This window comes from Telmatherina bonti, assembly GCF_933228915.1.
Source record: "Telmatherina bonti genome assembly, chromosome: 6".
NCBI classification, from domain to species: domain Eukaryota; kingdom Metazoa; phylum Chordata; class Actinopteri; order Atheriniformes; family Telmatherinidae; genus Telmatherina; species Telmatherina bonti.
This window is the reverse complement of record NC_136624.1, coordinates 25,127,495-25,145,536: the sequence shown is the minus strand read 5'-3', so window position 1 is coordinate 25,145,536 and position 18,042 is coordinate 25,127,495. Positions and strand designations below refer to the sequence as shown.

The following is an 18,042-nucleotide window of genomic DNA, read 5'->3' as shown; positions in this document are numbered from 1 at the left end:
TGGGAAGGGGTAAGGGCTTGTGTGTGGATAATCTGGTGTTAAATGCATGGGAGATAGGGGTGTGTATATAGAGGAGTATTGAGATGCATGTGTATGGGGGGTAGTGGCCCATGTGTAGGGGGGAGTGGGGGGGTGCATGTGTATGTAGGTGTATAGGGGGGTGAAGGGTCATGATTATGAAGGGGGTAGGACTTCAGTGAGAGAAGTGGGGAGTTGTGGTGGTTTGTTCTAGGGTAGGTAGAATGAGAAGGGGTGTTTTGTGATGGGCAGGGAGGTGAGTGGGATGTAGGGTTTTGGAGGTGGACTAATCTTTTGGCCGTGTATCTGTTAGAATGGGTGTGTATGTGTATAGATGTATGTGTGGGTCTGTAGGTGTGTGTGTGTGTAGATGTGTGTGTATACCAGGCTGATGGTGAGGGGGTGTGAATGTGTTGGTGTGTAAAGGAGAAGGGAATGCAACGTGTCTCTGGGTGGGGGCGTCTCCTAGGGGTGTGGGGGCGGTGGGCCCTTGGTCTGTCTCTCCTTCTCCCCCCCCCACTTTTGCATGTGGTTCGTTGGTGCCTTCTGGGGCCGGTGGCGGCTCCTTTATTGGGGTTGCTGAGGGCCCTGGTTGTTGGGGCAGCTGCCCTTGGCCTGTCCTGGCCTTCGGGGGCCCCGGGAATGGGGGACGTGCCTCGTGCCGCAGGTGGCTCATCTTCTTGAGGGAGGCGCGCTTCCCTCGGGACCTAAATCCCCGGACCCCCCTCCTTCCCTTCTTCCACCACATACAGGCAGGGCGTTGGGAGGTGGACACGTTGATCTGGATGGTGAGAGAGGCCATCAAGGTGGTTTCGATCGCTGCACCCAGCATCGGTTCACCTCCCAGTTTTAATTACACTTAGTCAACATAACACAAAAAACACACACTGACAACACATGGACATATTTTGGGGGGCGGGCCATGCAGTGTGCGGTGGGCGGGGCTGCTTTGGTGGTCCCGCTCCCAACATGATGTGGTTACTTCTTCCCAATTTTAATAGCAAACAATCACTTCACAATCATTCATAAGCTGGGAGGGAGGGGGTGACAATGGGGTCCTGCCACGCCCCTATTTCTGGGGCTGTGCCGGAGGAGTTTGGGCGGGGGAGTGGTGCTGTTCAGGGGGCCTGGGTCTGGGCTGGCCTGGCCTGGCGGGGGTGGGACTGCTGCTGGCCCTGGGTGGTGCTGGATCGGCTGCATGTGTGGAGTGGTGGGGGGGCATTGACAGGGGTGGGGGTAGTTGTGGGGGCCCTGATCGGGGCCCTCCTATCCCCTGCTCCCCCGGGGGTATCTCACAGGGGACACGTTGGGAAAGAAAGGTGAGGGCGTGCATGAGCCAATGGATGAAGTGGTGACTGAATGTTAGGGTAGAGGGGGGGTGGGGGGATCAGGGTGAAAGAATTTAGGAAAGTGGATGGCCGCTGGGATAGGAGGAAGGGGGGGTGTATGCAGATGGGTGGGGGTGCATATGTGGGGTTATGTTGGTGGTACAGGGAAGTGATGGGATGGGTGTACAATGAGGACTGTGAATGTGGATAGAGGGGTGTAGGGAGGTGTGTGTGTGTGTGTGTGTGTGTGTAGAGTGGGGTATGCGTGTATGGAAGAATGGGTGATTATAGAGGGAGCAGGGATGTGTGTGTGTGAGGGGGTGTGTGTGTATAAAGAACGGGGGTAGTAGAGTGTGAGTTTGAGCGTGTGTAAGAGAATGGGTGTATAGGGTGTGTTTAAGGAGGAAGTGTGGATGCGTGTGGGTGTGGGTGGGGGTAGGTGGGTGGGTGCATGTGTGCGTGTGTGTGTGTGTGTGTGTGTGTGCGTGTGTGTGTGTGTGCACATGTGTGTGCGTATGTGTGTGTTTGTGTGCGTGGGTGCGTGGAGGGTCTTGGTGCTCGGGGAGCGCTGCTGGTGCGCTGGGGTGCGGCCTGGCTGCCGCTCGGTGGCGGTCTGGGGATCCCGGCCCGCCGTCGGTGTGGGCTGGGCCCTCTGCCTGCGGGGGTGGGGGGTTGCTTCTGGGCTCTTGGGGCCGTGGGGCCCGCGCTCTGTCTGCCCTGGGTGGCCGGTGCCCGGCGGGGCCGGTCCTCGCTGGTCCGGGCCTGCTGGGGCCTGTTCCCCCTGACTGCGGGGGACTCTGGCTGGGACCCCCCTCTGCCTCCTCCTGGGTCGGTGCATGGCTGGCTCCGGGGTGGGGCGGTTGGGGTCTGCGCCTGGGGATGGCTGCCGATGGCCCTGGTCTCGGGGGTACTCCTGGCGTGCCTCTTGCCTTTGTGTGGGAAGGGTCACACTGGCATGATCACCTTTTCCGGAACACGTTCCACTCTGCATGTTCTGCATGTGACACAGTCACCGAGTCGTCACGCAGTTTTATTCACTATCAGCAGCTAGTTTTCTCATTTCTGTTTGTTTCTCATTTATATTTAACTTTTTAGATTCATAGTTTAGTTACTATGATCTAAAGTTGGCTTGTATGTGTATGTATATGTGTTAATACTGGCAAGTGCGTATATGTTTGTACGTATGTATGTGTGTGTATGTGTGTGCATAGAGGTGTGTGTGTATATGTATGTATGTGTATATGTATATGTGTACATATGTATATATATATATAGTATGTGTGTATACGTGTGTGGAAAAAAAAAAAAAAAAAAAAAAAAAAAAAGAAGTCACTATATTTAATAAAGTTATCACTTCATGTTAAAGACTTTGGAGGCAAACCGAAGTAGTTTGCTCTTGTTTTTACAGAAAAATTATGCTGGCTGAAAAAAAAGAGTTCTTTGTATAACACATACTGTAAAAGCACAACGCTTTAATCAGAACAAGAAAACAAAGAGAAACACATTAATCACCAATAGCACAGACACACACAGTTAATGAAAAAGCCAGACTGTGTGTCCTCAGAAGTCTTGCAACAGCTTATTGCAGGCTGCAAAACTGAGAACACATTAAGTCAATTTGGAGCCAGTCATTCTGACACATCAGCCATTGTGTGGGCTGCTTCCTGGATCAGAGACAAAACTGGAAATGCACCCATAACTCACACCCATCCACAGAGACAGAGCGACAAAGGCAAGAGGGGGAGGAAGTATTTTCCTTGTTAAACTGGGTGTGATGACAGGGTGGAGAGGGAGAAGGATTTTCCATGAAAACCATCAATGTGGCTTCTACCAGCTGGAGCACCTCTCTCCATCAGAGCTAGCTGGAGAGACAGTTGCACTGTTATGTCATTTAAAGGCTGAGACAGAGAGAAAAACAACAGAGCCAAAGACTACAAGACGCAAAGATGAAGGATGGGATTACAGTCACAGTAGGAGGGTTGAAATAATCAACACAGCAAAGGATTTAGGCAAAAGCTTTGTTTCCACAGTCTGAGAAGAGCCTTTGTTGTCATCAGATATTCTGCTTCATGGCATCTTTCAGGAAATTGGATGTAATCCCAGTGTTTAACAGAAAGGGACACCTGTCACTAGAAAATTGCTTAGTAACTTTTGAGAAAAATTGCTGATGAGCGAATCAATAAATCCAGAGGAAAATGAAAAAAAAAATAGAAACCTAATATGACATGTATATAAATGCGACATATTTGTATGGTATATCTTATCATGCTTTTAGGGAGAAAAACCTGCTATGCGAGAAGGTGGGGTAGATCCTTTCACAGCCAACACACACACACACACACGCACACACACACACACACACACACACACACACACACACACACACACACACACACACACACACACACACACACACAAACAAGTTCATTCTTGTATCTTTGTGACTGCATCTCTGTTTGCCAACAAACAACCATCACAGCCTGTTGCAACTTATGAGTAACTGTCATATCAAAATGTAACAATTTGAATGAAAATGATGAATAAAATATTTTTTATTCCAGCTCAGGGTTTTGTGTTTTCACGCTGCTCTCTGTAAATGCCCTCTCTGTTTAACTGCATGTAGAATTTTCTGCTTGTTTCCCTTCACAGAACAAGTATCTTAGCTTTCAGCCTGTGGGGTAAAAAGTAGAAACATCATGATCATTTCTATATCATGTTCACATAATAATATTAAAAGAAAAGTGACTTACTTGTTAGTAAAATCTTACTCTTAAGTCCCAGTGATTTAATTATTTATTGAGTGCAAGTGGTTTTAGGAAATCCTATTCTTTTGGGCTGGCTTGTGGAGTAATACTACAGTAATACTACTGGTGACGCCTTCTTTTAGTGAATAATGTTCACTGAAATAAATCAAAAGAAATTCTTTTGAAAAATTGAGAAAGGTTAATCAGACATTTTTCCATTGACTGGTTTGAAGCTAATTAATTAACTAGGCTGCACAACATTAACACAGGGTTGCAGGATAGTCAATACGGTTCCAGTCAAGGTCTGAACTGGAGATGGTTAAAAAAGAAAAAGAAAAAGTACAATTGACAGTGGACATTTACAAAAAGAAAATCGAGACAGTTCTTCTGGAACTTTACCAGATCAAATGAGATTTGTCTAGTTGTCTAAATTCCTCTGAATGTATATGTATATATCTTGATCAAAGATCTAATTTCATAATCATAATTAAAAATATATAGATAATTTTCCAATTAGCAGACTTTTTCAAACCAATTTTTGTCTCATTTTTATTAGCCACATTTTATTCAGATCTTCTATGCCCCAGTGAAAATAGGCACTTAAACCCTGACTTATGACTGCATTGTAATCAGCACTTTCACACAGAAGCTGATGTAAACACTGCTCCCTAAAGAGGATCATTTCTTACACTTTTTTCAGTCACTGCCTACTATAGAATAAATGACAACAATCTCCTGAGTCCTAGCATCCTCATACAAGGATATCATATATTAACATATTGTTTTTTTCAATTTAACATATTTATATATACTTCACATATTATATGTATATATATATATATATATATATATATATATATATATATATATATATATATATATATATATATATATATATATATATGTGGCCTCACAGCAAGAAGGTCACTGGTTCAATCCCTGGCTGGAGAGGGGTTTGGTCAGTGGCCTTTCTGTGTGGGTTCTCTCCGGGTACTCCGGCTTCCTCCCACCATCCAAAGACATGCATGTTAGGTTAATTGGTTACTCTAAATTGCCCCTAGGAATGAGTGTGAGCGTGAGTGGTTGTTTGTCTCTCTGTGTGGCCCTGCGATGGACTGGCGAGCTGTCCAGGGTGTACCCTGCCTGTCGCCCAAAGCCAGCTGGGATAGGCTCCAGCTTCCCCGCGACCCTGAATTGGATTAAGCGGTTCAGAAAATGAATGAATGAATGAATATATATGTATATATATATGTATATATATATATATATATATATATATATACACACATATATATATATATATATACATATATATATATATATATATATATATATATATATACATATATATATATACATATATATATACATATATATATATATATATATATATATACATATATATATATATATATATATATATATATATATATATATATATATGTATATATATATGTATATATATATATATATATATATATATATATATATATATATATATATATATATATATATATATATATATATATATATATATATATATATATATATATGTATGTATGTATATATATAAGCATAACAACATGTATAATGGTAAATTATATTTAAAAAAAATGTATTCTTTGGTTCCTCCTAAATCAAAATAGATTGACAACAGTAAGTCAAACGGAAGCTTGGTTTTAAAAAGGCTTTTACACTCATCATATAAACCACCATCACTATATAAACCATCATATAAACTTTCAGGGGAGAAAAGATGTTATTCCTTTTTATTCCCATCTGTTGTCATATGGAAGATGAGCAACCTCTAGAGGTTTCTAGGGAGTAGGAGTGTGAGTGGGGCCGATGATAAAGAGAAGCACAAAGATAATGTAAACTGCAATAGAGAAGAAGAGGCATAAAGAGTTCCTGCTCTACGGAAACTTTACAGTTCACATCACCAACTGGAAACCTACGCATTTCAATCAACACAGCAGACTATACACCAGTAAACTGTGTAAAATAATTAACATCAGGGTCAAATAAAGTCAAGTCATCTCGTAGTCTCGAGATGTGAGTCTATAAAACATGTAATCTGGCAAAATATGAAGTAATAAAGCGATCAAATCACACTGACATTAGAATAAACTGTTATATTTGCATTTTCTGGATTTTTGTAGGTGTGATTTATAAGGTCTGTGAGATAAGGCAGCTTTGACATGAATGTGCGATATTGGAGCGCATAAATGAAGATGCAACACGAGAGAGGAAATGAAATTACAGCACGCACATAGAGGACAGATAGCAGGAGGCAGATAAGAGGAAGGTAAATGCTGACAGTAAATAACTGACAAACACATCCTGTAAGTGACATTTCAGCTGAGGTGATGGTGCAAACCAAGACAACCTGATTTCAAGTTTCCCATTTGAAGCAAAAGTCTTAAAGATGTGCGGCCTGTCACAATGAAACAGATTTATTTCACAGTTGTTCATGCTCATTTAAAACGGGACGTGTGTAATGAGTAAAAACAGAAGGCATGAACCTGAAGAAGAAAGAAGATGCAACAACTGGTACATGCCAGTTTTTTTTTTTGACAGCTCAGTGAAATATCTTTTAAAGGAGTCGTTGTTGCAGCAGCACACTGACAGTCAATTCTCTGGGGGAGAAAAGTGGCTATCAGAGCTTTGTGGGAGGGTTTGCAAGAACTAAACCATATGCAACCACAAAATGGTTAGTTTGTTTCTGTTTTTACAGAATGGCACTGCAAAACCTTCTGACCTTGAAAAGATGTATTTCTAACTCATTTTGATGGCGCAATAACATTCATTATGTATATTCCTGGAGCTACTGTTGTTCAGCAGTGTCACGAGGAGGATAACTGAACTTCACAAAGCAATTCTTTCCAGGACAATGGCCACGTTAATATGAGAGTTTTAATTTCTTATTAATTTGGAATAAAAAGTTAAATGCATTTTAAAGAGATGAAAAATGACCATGCTGACACTATATCAAATGAAAATTACAATTAAACTTTGAAGTGAGTGCCTGGTTTGTTCCCATTTTAAATCCAAATCAATTCATTTTTCTATAAAGTTCATTCTGCTCTAAGTTCATTTTGGTTGTTTTGTGCATGCTGGTTTCTTTGCTATGTCACACTGACACATATATTCCACGAGATTTTCTGTTTCCCTTCTCCAGTACTCTATTTGTAAAAAAGGCGAAGTAGTAGCTTATGCTAATGTCAAGCTGGTGCTTCAAAATGATCAAAATTAAAGTCGAAATGTTACTTATTATGTGGTCTTCCATGTTATGGCTGAAAAGAAAAGAAGCAGGAAGTGGGGTTTGTTTGTTTTTTTTTCTGGTAGATGTGAGTACATCACATACAGACTCTTACCGACCCTCAGACCTTAAGCAGAATTATGTGAAGAGGAATAAATGTGTTTTCTACGTAAACTTTAATTCACAAGTACTATTTCTATGGAAACCCAAAGAAGATTACTTGAATTCAGAATTATTTAGTTCTGATCATTAATTCTAAATACCGGCAAAAAAAACATCATGAAAACAAAAGCCAGCGAGACACTTTGCAGAAGAATTTTGCTTTATGGCACCATGTCACACACCTGAAACTAGATAAATACACAGCTGTTTAAATGTGCATCAGGGCGGATTAATCAAAGAAAAAGCAAGATGGATGCCCCTAATGACGGTTAATTTATCAGTTGATCAATCAATCATAGATACTTTATTCATCCCCAAGGGGAAATTCAATCCACAAAGCATCCTAACACTTCCATGCTTCCTCCAATAATGTTCTCTTGAGTTTATTTGAGAAATGAGCTATGGTGCAAATCCAAAACAGCTAGTGTGTTGATGTCCAGTTGCTGGCCTGTGTGTGGTGCCATAAAGCAAAATGCTACAGTTAAGTCATACATTGTCCCAGACAAAAAGTGTTGTGATGTGTGGTTTCTCAGCCTCAGGATGCTGCTGGTCAACGGCAACTCCAGGAATATACATAATAAATTTCACAGTGCCATCAAAGTGAGCAAGAAACACATATTTTAAAAGTTACATAATTCCACTTTAAGATCTTCACTTTAACTCTGCATTCGTTTTCATCAGTACATCATGAACTAAGGCTACAGCTCACTGAAAACTTCATTTTTAGATGATTGATTTGCAGTCCCCCTTGTCTTCCCTTCTTATTCCAGGGAGTCTCTGTAAGATATGACCAGAGACAACAGATAACAACTAGTCATTTGACTAAACCTGCCATATTTAGAAGTGTTTGCTTGTTTTAATGTGCTCTGTCCCTGTCAAATAAACTAAAATAAAAAAAAAACAAACAGTTTTTATTTTAAGCCTGGGCAGTGTGAACTGATTCATTGAATTTCCTGTGTGCAAATCAGCTGTTTAGAGGAGCCTATAGATGACTGCAACATATTTCCATGATTCAAGGTTTATTGGTAATTAAGGATCATTTACCTTTTGTTGATCATGAATGTAAAACCAAAAAAAAAAAAAAAAAAATTAATAATCCTGCTTAAAATGTTAAAAGAAATGCTTGAATGCAATATTGTGACAAAAATCTTAGGTAGGGGTGCCCAAAGTTTATGCGCTGCTGTATATTCAATGTTATGTAGGGTAAAGAGGACATTTCCTGTCAGTGACAAACAGTAAGCAGGACGATACCAGGTGCTTCTATGCTCTGCAAAGCAGCCAGAAGCAGAAGTGGTCATTTATATGTCAACTATTTCTGTTTTTGCAGTTCAAAAATAATTCAATGAAGAGAAATGAGCAAGCGGCACATCTCTAAAACAATATCTGTGCACGTATATGAAGGTGTTAAACTGGTAATTAAAAGAATTAACTTGTGGGATTTATTTTCAGTTTTAATGTCAGGTAATTTACAAACTTGAGGGCACAATTCAGCCTTAAAAGCATCATAAAAACATGACTCCTAAAAAACAAGCAATCTGCCAAAGACATCCGATACACGATGAATGAGCTCCCTTTCAAGGCTCCTGTCTGAAGGAGTTGCATGACAGATGCAATTAAAAACACCTATAAGGCTGCAACCCACACACACCAGCTAACAACTAGGCTAATCTTATCATGGATAAACCCACATACTCCAAACCACCTGCTAGCTAAATGCTATTTCTATTACTTAGTTTTTCTAGTTTAAAAAAGACACAAAAAGAAACATACTTGCACCCACAAGCTAACTAGCCAATAAACTAAAAACAATGAAGGCAGGACATAATGTCCCATTCATGAAAACATTTTAACAAGGATGGGAGGGCGGCTCAAACAAAGACCCAGATTATTCTTGTTTGGTTGGGAAAACAACAGCAATGCTCTTGCCTGGAGCCATCAGTGGGCTGAGAGGACTATGGATCAGGCTGAAGAGCACAACAAGAAGGGAATATGGCTGACATTTTAATTTTGAATGACTGAAATTCAATCCTAGCTTCTGCCAAGAGGGCTGTTTGTGGCAAAGATGGCACTAAAAATGAAATACTGAAGGGTTAAAAGAGCAGGAGTGGGACCAGGTGGATGTGTGTGCTGCTGAGACTGGAGACAGGAGCTTAAATTGGTTTTAAATTCAAGCAGAGCTTCACAAACTAATGCAAATTATCAAGAGTGAAGGGAGATGAATTTGAAGCAATCTGTTGGGAGCTGTAGCCAAAGGCTGGAAAGCTAAATGAACTGAATGTTGTTTTTGGCAAGCAGCTGGGATGTCAATGAGTGAGGCCTCTAGCATCATTTAAAGCACTGTTGCGTGTCATTTTTCCTTTTTTTTTTTTTTAGCTTGACAAAGTGCAAAAGCAAAATCAAATTTCTGAAGGATGAATAATAGCACATATAAAGAAACCAGATAAAGAGTGCTGAATTTCTGAGTCATGTATCGCATGATGCAAGGCTGGCAGATCCGAGTCCTCAAAGGCTAAGAAGAACTGAATGACTCATGAAAAGACTAGAACCACACAGGAATGCAGACTCACAACATCCCAGCTCAACGTGATCAAATCCTACAGATGATCAGTGTACATCTGTGATCTCTGCAGTCTCAGCATAAATATCAGAGCAGTTAAATCACTCAAGTAAATGTTTTTCAGTGTGGTTCCAGCTCTATGCAAATATTGTGGGTCACCGTGCCTGCTCAGCCAAAATGAGATGCTGCAGAAAAACAAACAAGATCACAGCTATGTGTCTCGCTGAAATATGGGACAGCACAAGGCAGGTGTGTTTGGAAGTTTCCAAAGAGAGAGTTGTCAAACCCAAGATATCTCTGTGCGCCTGCAATAGCTCTCTGGCTAAATAAAATCTGAAAATAAAAACTGTTGAGAAAACGCATCATAAAACTCAGTTTAAAGATTAAAAATGTGGCTCCTGCCTGTAGAATTTATAGCCGACTTCATTTGTAGGATGAAGTGCATGTATTCAATCTGATGTAGGTGCTACTAAGAATAGGATTTGTTTCTGTGCATGATGTGCTAAAGGAAAGTTTAAGGCTCGTGTCAAGATTTCCATTTTGTTCAACCTTACTCATCTAAGATATAAATTATATTGCAAATATCATTGAATAGTTTGACAATGAAAACATAATAACAGTCATCTACTCACAATTCTCCACAATATAAGCACAAAAAAAACAATGTCTTTAAAAAGGTGCAATGTATTTCTATTAGAAGTTCATATTCTGCCTTTAAAGCACTGTTTCCACCAACAGGTCTGGCTTGGATGTGTCAAGTTGCACTCTTCTGGGTTGGATCAGTAAGACTGGAACTTTACCAGAAAGATGTCAAAACTGGACAAGAGAAATTAAATATTCTGGTACCCATTCCAGTTTTAGTCCGTAGTAACACAAACAATGCATACCAACCCACCCCAAACTGACTCGTTGATGGAAACAGTTCTTAAATATTTTTCATCATCAGACCCGACTGTTTCAGACCAGGAGCTTTCCTCGCATAAGGAGATTTTTCTGTGAAGCAGTTTTACTTCATAAAGTATGATACCACTGTGCAGCAACTGTTTTTAACATTAGCCTCTAAAAACCTCCACAAAATACATTTAAAGGCAGAGTTAGTTCATTCTGTGGTTTATGAAGCCTATTCTATATGTGAGGAAGGAATGATTATTTTTTTAATACTCTTCCATTACCCACCAAATGGCCACTGCGTCACTTCAGCAATTTAATCTGCTGTGGAAAAGTAACTAGAGAAAAAAAGCCCTTGAAAGTATAGTATGTTTTCCGTTTGGTAGCACCCTCAAGAAAAATCCTCAGAGCCTTTGAAACTGTTTAAAGGAAATGTGCTTTTTGATGGAGATACAGAGCTCTTTTGTGGAGAAAGAAGAATTTTATAGAAGAACAGCCATCACTGTTACTCACCACTAAATAAGCTTTTTGATAGAGGGACCAGAGCCAAAGCAATCCTCACTAAAAGCACATTAAAGCCTTCTGAGAGTTAGTCACAATGTACCTGGGTGTCTCTCAGACTACAGAAATATCAAACCATAAAAGGAAAATGTTATGATGTGATTAGACCAAGACTGATCAGTTTGATCAGACAAGCAACGTGTCTACACCTCACTAGAAAAAAAAAAAAAAAAAACTACCGGTAATTATTACAGTCGTTCAACCAGTGCATGTAAATTCAACCTAAGTCATACCATACTGTAGTTGAAAAAGGCAGATTAACACACCAGGGTGATGCTGTTGGAGGTTTATGACCTTTATTTAGTTCCAACACACGTGAAAATAAACCACACAAATCAAAGTGCAGTGTGTGTATACAGAAACCACTGAGTTTAAAATTTTTTCCATATTTTATTGCATTCACCTAACATTTTTTTCAGTGTAAATGGAGTATGTTTTTATTTACTTTTTCATTTGCTTGACACTAAAACTTCATGTCTTGCAGAAAATAGGCATTTACACCTAGAAGACAAATTTGAAACATTGCAGAATAATTTTCTGAACAAATAAACATTTGATTTTACTTTTTGTGCATGTGCCTTAAATGTGTGTGGTGTTTGTTGTTTTAGCAGCATTAATTCAGCATTTCATTTCAGGACTCTCACACAGACTTGATACAGATCATCCATCATATCATCCCAACCAAAGCCATCATAGTTCCATTCATGTAACACTGACAGAGATGGCAGCAAATATACTGAGGCTTTTATACCTGTGTTATTGTGTGTGTGCGTGTGTGTGTGTGTGTGTGTGTGTGTGTGTGTGTGTGTGTGTGTGTGTGTGTGTGTTGTAGCTCATTCAGTGATCCGGCAAGCAACCTACTGATTAATATCTCATATCAGAGAGGTGAGACCAGGCCTGGACAGATGTGACACTTCATTTAGAGAAACACCACCACCATCTTTCTTCATTTATTTCACCTGCTGTGGTGACATGAGCTTGTGTGGTCAAGTATTAACCCAGGTTGAGTGCTTACACAGACAGACTGTGGGGATATCTTATTATTTCCTTTGATGGGAAACAAAAATTAAGGTTGAATGCAAGGAAATAAATGCTGATCCTGCCCGCGGTCACCGAAAAATGCCTGCGTTTGTATTGTCATATTTGTAAACATGACAGCAGTGAAAGGCCTCTTCTTCTACACAACCTGCAGACTGACCCATCCAAACAGCAGATAATCAAGTGCATACACACTCAAAGCTGAAAGGTCATTTTGATCTGTTGGCAGATGGCTATGTTTAAATCACCAGGCACATTGGTGGTGACTGATGGACTTCAATTTTCTCTTCCTCTGTTCATTTTGCTGTGCCCCAGCAGGAGCCTGAATATGAGGATTTGAGCAGCCAAGAAGGAAAGAGAGATGGCTGTTAGCTGTAGATGTAGAGAGGACAGAGACTATGATAACCATAAGATAAGAATTGGGGGGGGGGGGGGGGGGGACTGAAGAGCAAAATATTAAAGTTTTAAATGGCAATGCATTATTTAGAGATCTTAAAGACAAAGCACCATCCTTCAGAAAGTCAGACTTTCTTGCATTTTGCATTAAAATGACACTACGGACTGTCAAGGATGAAAATACAAGTTTGAGATTATTTTTTAAGATTCTCCAGAGGGCAAGATTCACCTCCATTTAGCAAAAGCAGCATTTTCATGGACATCCAGCAACCTCACAGAGTTAAATTGTTCTTTCTGGCAAATAACTTTTGAGGAATCCACTCCGGGTTTGTGTTACGGCTGTTCCAAACAGTCCTGTCATGTCAAATAGAGAGAGAAAAATTTTACAAGTTGTTTTTGTGATCATGGAGATGTGCAACGATCCACTCCTGACTTTCTTTTTGTCATTGAGGTTCCATTTTCTATATGTTTGGTTTTTTTTTAAGGAACTTTGCAGGTTTCTCTGTTTAAATCACTCACAAACTCTCTCACCACCAGGATCCGTTTTTAAGGTTTATGGTTTTTCTCTAGGACATATAAACTCACAGGCCACAAACATGATGAGCAAACTGCCAAACATGTGATTTAACTACCTTTTTTTTTTTTTGCAAATTTAAGACAATAATGAGAGGGGGCAAAATCAATTTTCAGTTTGTTTTAAGGTTTAAAAGGGACATAAATGCTGAGGCATCTTTATCAGAAGGCATAGAAAGACAGAAGGGTCAGAAGGAGACTAATAATCCTACCTGATGCAGAGCAGTGAGACCGTCTTCATTGCAGAGGTCTGGACTGACATTGTTCCTCAGCAGGTAACGAACTGATGGAAGAAAAGACACACATAAATAAAGGAGCCATTTCTGTTTTGTGAGGTCGTCTCACGCCACTGCGTTCTCATCTTGCACTCAAAAAAGTATTTTATGGAAAATCATCAAAGAAAAATTGTTTCCTGTCCTCCATTGCTGGGGATAAGGAAACATAAGTCCTGGTTACAACGAACAAAACAGTAAATTAGGAGCCAAAAGAATGACAAGACACTAGAGCTGCACAATATATATCATTCAAGCATTTTCATCATAATGTATGTGTGTGCAATAGTCACATCACAGGTCATGCAGTGTTTAGAGGCAAATCAACTTGAAGTTTCATCAATTTCAAGGCAAATTGCTGCTGGCACTAAAACAAACCTTTGGGATAAAACACAATTCACATTTGCACATGATAGAACAAAACATGTAGCGACGACCCAGCACAATAGAAGGAAGCAATGAAAGATAACAATAAGAACAGCTGTCAAATATGTACAAAACCCATGACATTCACAAAAAGAGGTAAGATTAAAGTGCTGTTCATGTCATCTGTTGAATATTCCTGGAACTTTTTCTTATCCTAATATGGAGGGTTACATATTAGTCAGTATTTTTTTCCAATATGGTGCAGCAAGACGCCTCATAACTCCATACTTTAATTACTCTCACAGCTTGTTATTACACTGTAATGTAGCCTTTTGTTGTCTGATAATATCACCAATCAATCTGCAGTCCATTAATCATAGCACATCATCAAGGGGCATCTCTCAGGAGACTCCAATCCCTGAAATAATCAGCACCGCCAGGAGGTTACCTAACTGATCTTGGAAATATGGATGTATGGGTGAGCGGTTAAAGGGAGACAGAGAGGACTGCTGATGGAGAATGATGTAATGAGGCTGAGGATTACCATTTGTCCACAAGTATAAACAGATAAACCCTCCGCCTGGACCCTTCCTCTCTAAATATCAGCTCTATCAGTCAGCATACAGGACAGCTGTCTGACTGCTAAGCCTGCTGACATGAGCAGGGTGGGGTGCTGCTGACACATCAGGCTCCCCTTCACGTCAATATTATCCTCTGTTTTTGGCAGGACTGCCATCTGTCTTTATTTCACAGGGTGACAACAAATGCTGATAGGGATATGAGAGACTTGGCATTTTAATTATCACACCCGTCTCTTGACTGGCAGAAAAACGGTCTTGTGAACATTAAGTGTATCCCACAGAATCACAGATACATGAGTGTGTCCTGATTGTGAAAGCTAGAGAGATTATTGGCTCTTGAAGTTGTTTCATCTTATAAAGCAGCTTCTTCACCTTTAGGAGCTTAGATTATTTCAATTCTTGTGGGTTTTTTTCAAACCTTACAGGCAGGGAGATGTTTTATAGGAGCTTTTTTGTTTAACTATATTACTTAGAAGGCCCTTCACGCCCTGACAGCAGTCTGAAGAAAGGTTTCTGGACTTTTGAATTTTTGTTTGTTTTTTTCTCAAAATATAGCTTTGTTCAAACATTGTTTTCCAGGATCTTTTACGCTGCTTTCGACAGTCATTGAGGTTGGGTGTGTCACTGACCCACTCAACATCTCTGTGGGTCATATGGCTCTACACAACAGAGCACAGGTCAAGGCTCAGCATTTCTCCTGTATTTCAGGACTGACAAACGCTGAAGGACAAAGTAGACAAAAAAAAAGAATGAAAGAAGCTATTTATGTCAAACTAGTTCTAAATAGAGATGGCGATGTCCTATGGTCACGAGCTGTGGGTCGTGACCGAAAGAACGAGATCTCGTATACAGGCGGCTGAAATGAGTTTCCTCCGCAGGGTGGCCGGGCTCTCCCTTAGAGATAGGGTGAGGAGCTCGGTCATCCGGGAGGGGCTCAGAGTAGAGCCACTGCATCTGGTCAGGATGCCTCCTGGATGCCTCCCTGATTGTGGGTTTTTTTCAAACCTTACACCTGATTAATGAGGTGTTCCAGGCACGTCCCTCTGGGAGGAGACCCCGGGGAAGACCCAGGACACGCTGGAGGGATTATATCTCTCGGCTGGCCTGGGAACACCTCGGGATCCCCCCCACAGAGTTGGCAAATGTGGCTGGGGAGAGGGAAGTCTGGGCTTCCCTGCTTAGGCTGCTGCCCCCGCGACCCAACCCCGAAAAAGCAGCTGAAGATGAAGATGAAGATGAAGGAAGCACAGATACACAAGACCACTCTGTTGTTCCTAAAGGCTTCAGCTCGCTCTTAAAACTGGCAGCTTGTTTGCTTCCCGAGGAGAATCTGTGGGCAAAGAAAAATCCAAACACCTGCTCCATCTGATTGTAAAGTTTAATGGCTGTGGGTAATTAAAACAAAGCGAACCCAAAAGAATGCATTCGCATTTTTCAGCTTTTGCCTTCTGTTTTTTGTCACCACACAGTTTATTTGTTCTGTTTATTATCCACTTACAGTCACATAGCTAGTGTTCATACTAAGGACATATTTCAGTAACTCCATAACATCCAGCACCTTATATCAGATTAAGTCGACACAAGTTAAGAGAAGGCTGATGACGAACAAATTTTTTCTAAGAGAGCTTATGAAGATAAAAAAAAAAGGCAGACAGGGAAGTCATGGCAACAAGATAATACATATAAAACAAGGAGAAAATTTGGTACTTCTGCAGAATTTAAGGGTTATACAAAAAAATAGTGAACAGAAAAACGGTTTAATAATGATAGTTGCAGTTATGGAAGTGCAGTAGACAGATTGGAAAATGATAGAAGTACAACTATTAACATCCTTGTCTCTAGCTTTTTCTGTACATCTTTAAAATCACCTACACAGCAGCTCACATCTTCACCATCAGTTGTCTGTAAAATCCAAGACTAAACCAAACCAAATGAGCTGCAGCAGCAGCTGCCTGCAGTTTCATGCTGCCATGAGTTCATTCTGACTGCGTTCAATAAATGTCAGGCACCATCTCCGCAGTGCTGGGTTGTGTCTAAACAGTTAACAGCCTGGACAATAAACAGTACATCTCAGAGGATCTGGAGTACTAGCATCACATTTGCAGCTAATGTCACTGCAGTTTCAGTCATTTTATCGTCATTTGGTTTTTCTTGTGAAAAAGGAATCCACTAAATGTTATGTTAAGCAGCTCTTGGTAAATCTATCCAAATTAAATTGGTGTGAAAACTGCATGGGGGGTAACTGTTTGCAAGGATGCAATTAGTTTATAAGTGACCCTTGCCTTGAAACAAACATGCTTTAATGAAATCATTTGAAAAGTTTGGATCAGTATAAAGGATTTTGATGTGTTTTATAGTCATATTTCGAGCCACTGGAAAAAAGTTTGGTCTGATTTATTGCTTTTTTCTGGGAAAAAAACAGAGTTAAGTTGTTAAATTACTAAACATAAAGTTTGCAAAGTAACAAAATAAAGTGATGAACGAGCGCTGACACATGCTAAGTGCTGAGGCAGAGAAAAATAAACTGGTTTTGCTGTCATACTGAAGTTAGGATACAAGACAAAATGGCAGACAAACTGTAGTGGCATCAGCACTTTTTATGCAAGAGAGAAAACAGTGAAAGAAAGTGATCACTGACATATCCCATTATAAATAAATTCAGTATTTATTTTAGACCAATTACTGCACCTAACAAGAAATCACAGTTAGTACCAGTAAGTTAAATGTACAGAGCCCATCTTAATTTGGCCAGTATCAGTAGTTAGCTCCATCACTGGTGCTGTATAAGCATTTGTGAATTGCTGAGATAAAATGACAAATTATTGATGTATTTATTATTTATTGCTTCCGTTAGCCACAGCCTGAAAAGCCTGTCATCAGGGGATTTTGTGAAGACATGAAAAGATTCTTTATTCATTTTTCAAAGCTGACATTCACCTCCTCTCTTCTTGTATGAAGAGTTCAGCTTCAGTTCAGCACACACTGTGACAAAAAGGTTTCCAAAGAGACAGATGAGTCAGGCAGAAACTTGGTAAAACAAGAACCAAGTTTTTTGGGCTCAATGAATCTGCTTTGAGCAACTATATCAGAACTTACGGCCTGATTGTTCCCAAATATTGCATCTCTTATTACTTTGTATGTTGATAATGTATGAATCAATACATTTTACCATCTGTAGGAAATATTTTTCAAAGCCATCGTAATTTATTTTTAGTTTTAAAATATGTGCTTATCTCATATTAGGTGATAGTTGTGCATCTGTTCATCTGTATAATGGCTGTTGAAGACTTCTATAATGA

At 40.2% G+C, this 18,042-nt stretch overlaps 1 protein-coding gene across 1 annotated transcript in view; it reads right to left on the bottom strand.

The window, feature by feature from the left end:
• ppp1r16b (protein phosphatase 1, regulatory subunit 16B) overlaps positions 1–18,042 on the bottom strand; it is a gene marked incomplete at both ends in the record, with an annotated part of 67,188 nt that overhangs the window by 22,859 nt on the left and 26,287 nt on the right. The window contains one exon of the mRNA XM_079242269.1: positions 13,737–13,807. Within this exon, the coding sequence (XP_079098395.1) occupies positions 13,737–13,807 (71 nt within the window). The remainder of the gene's footprint in view (positions 1–13,736; positions 13,808–18,042) is intronic.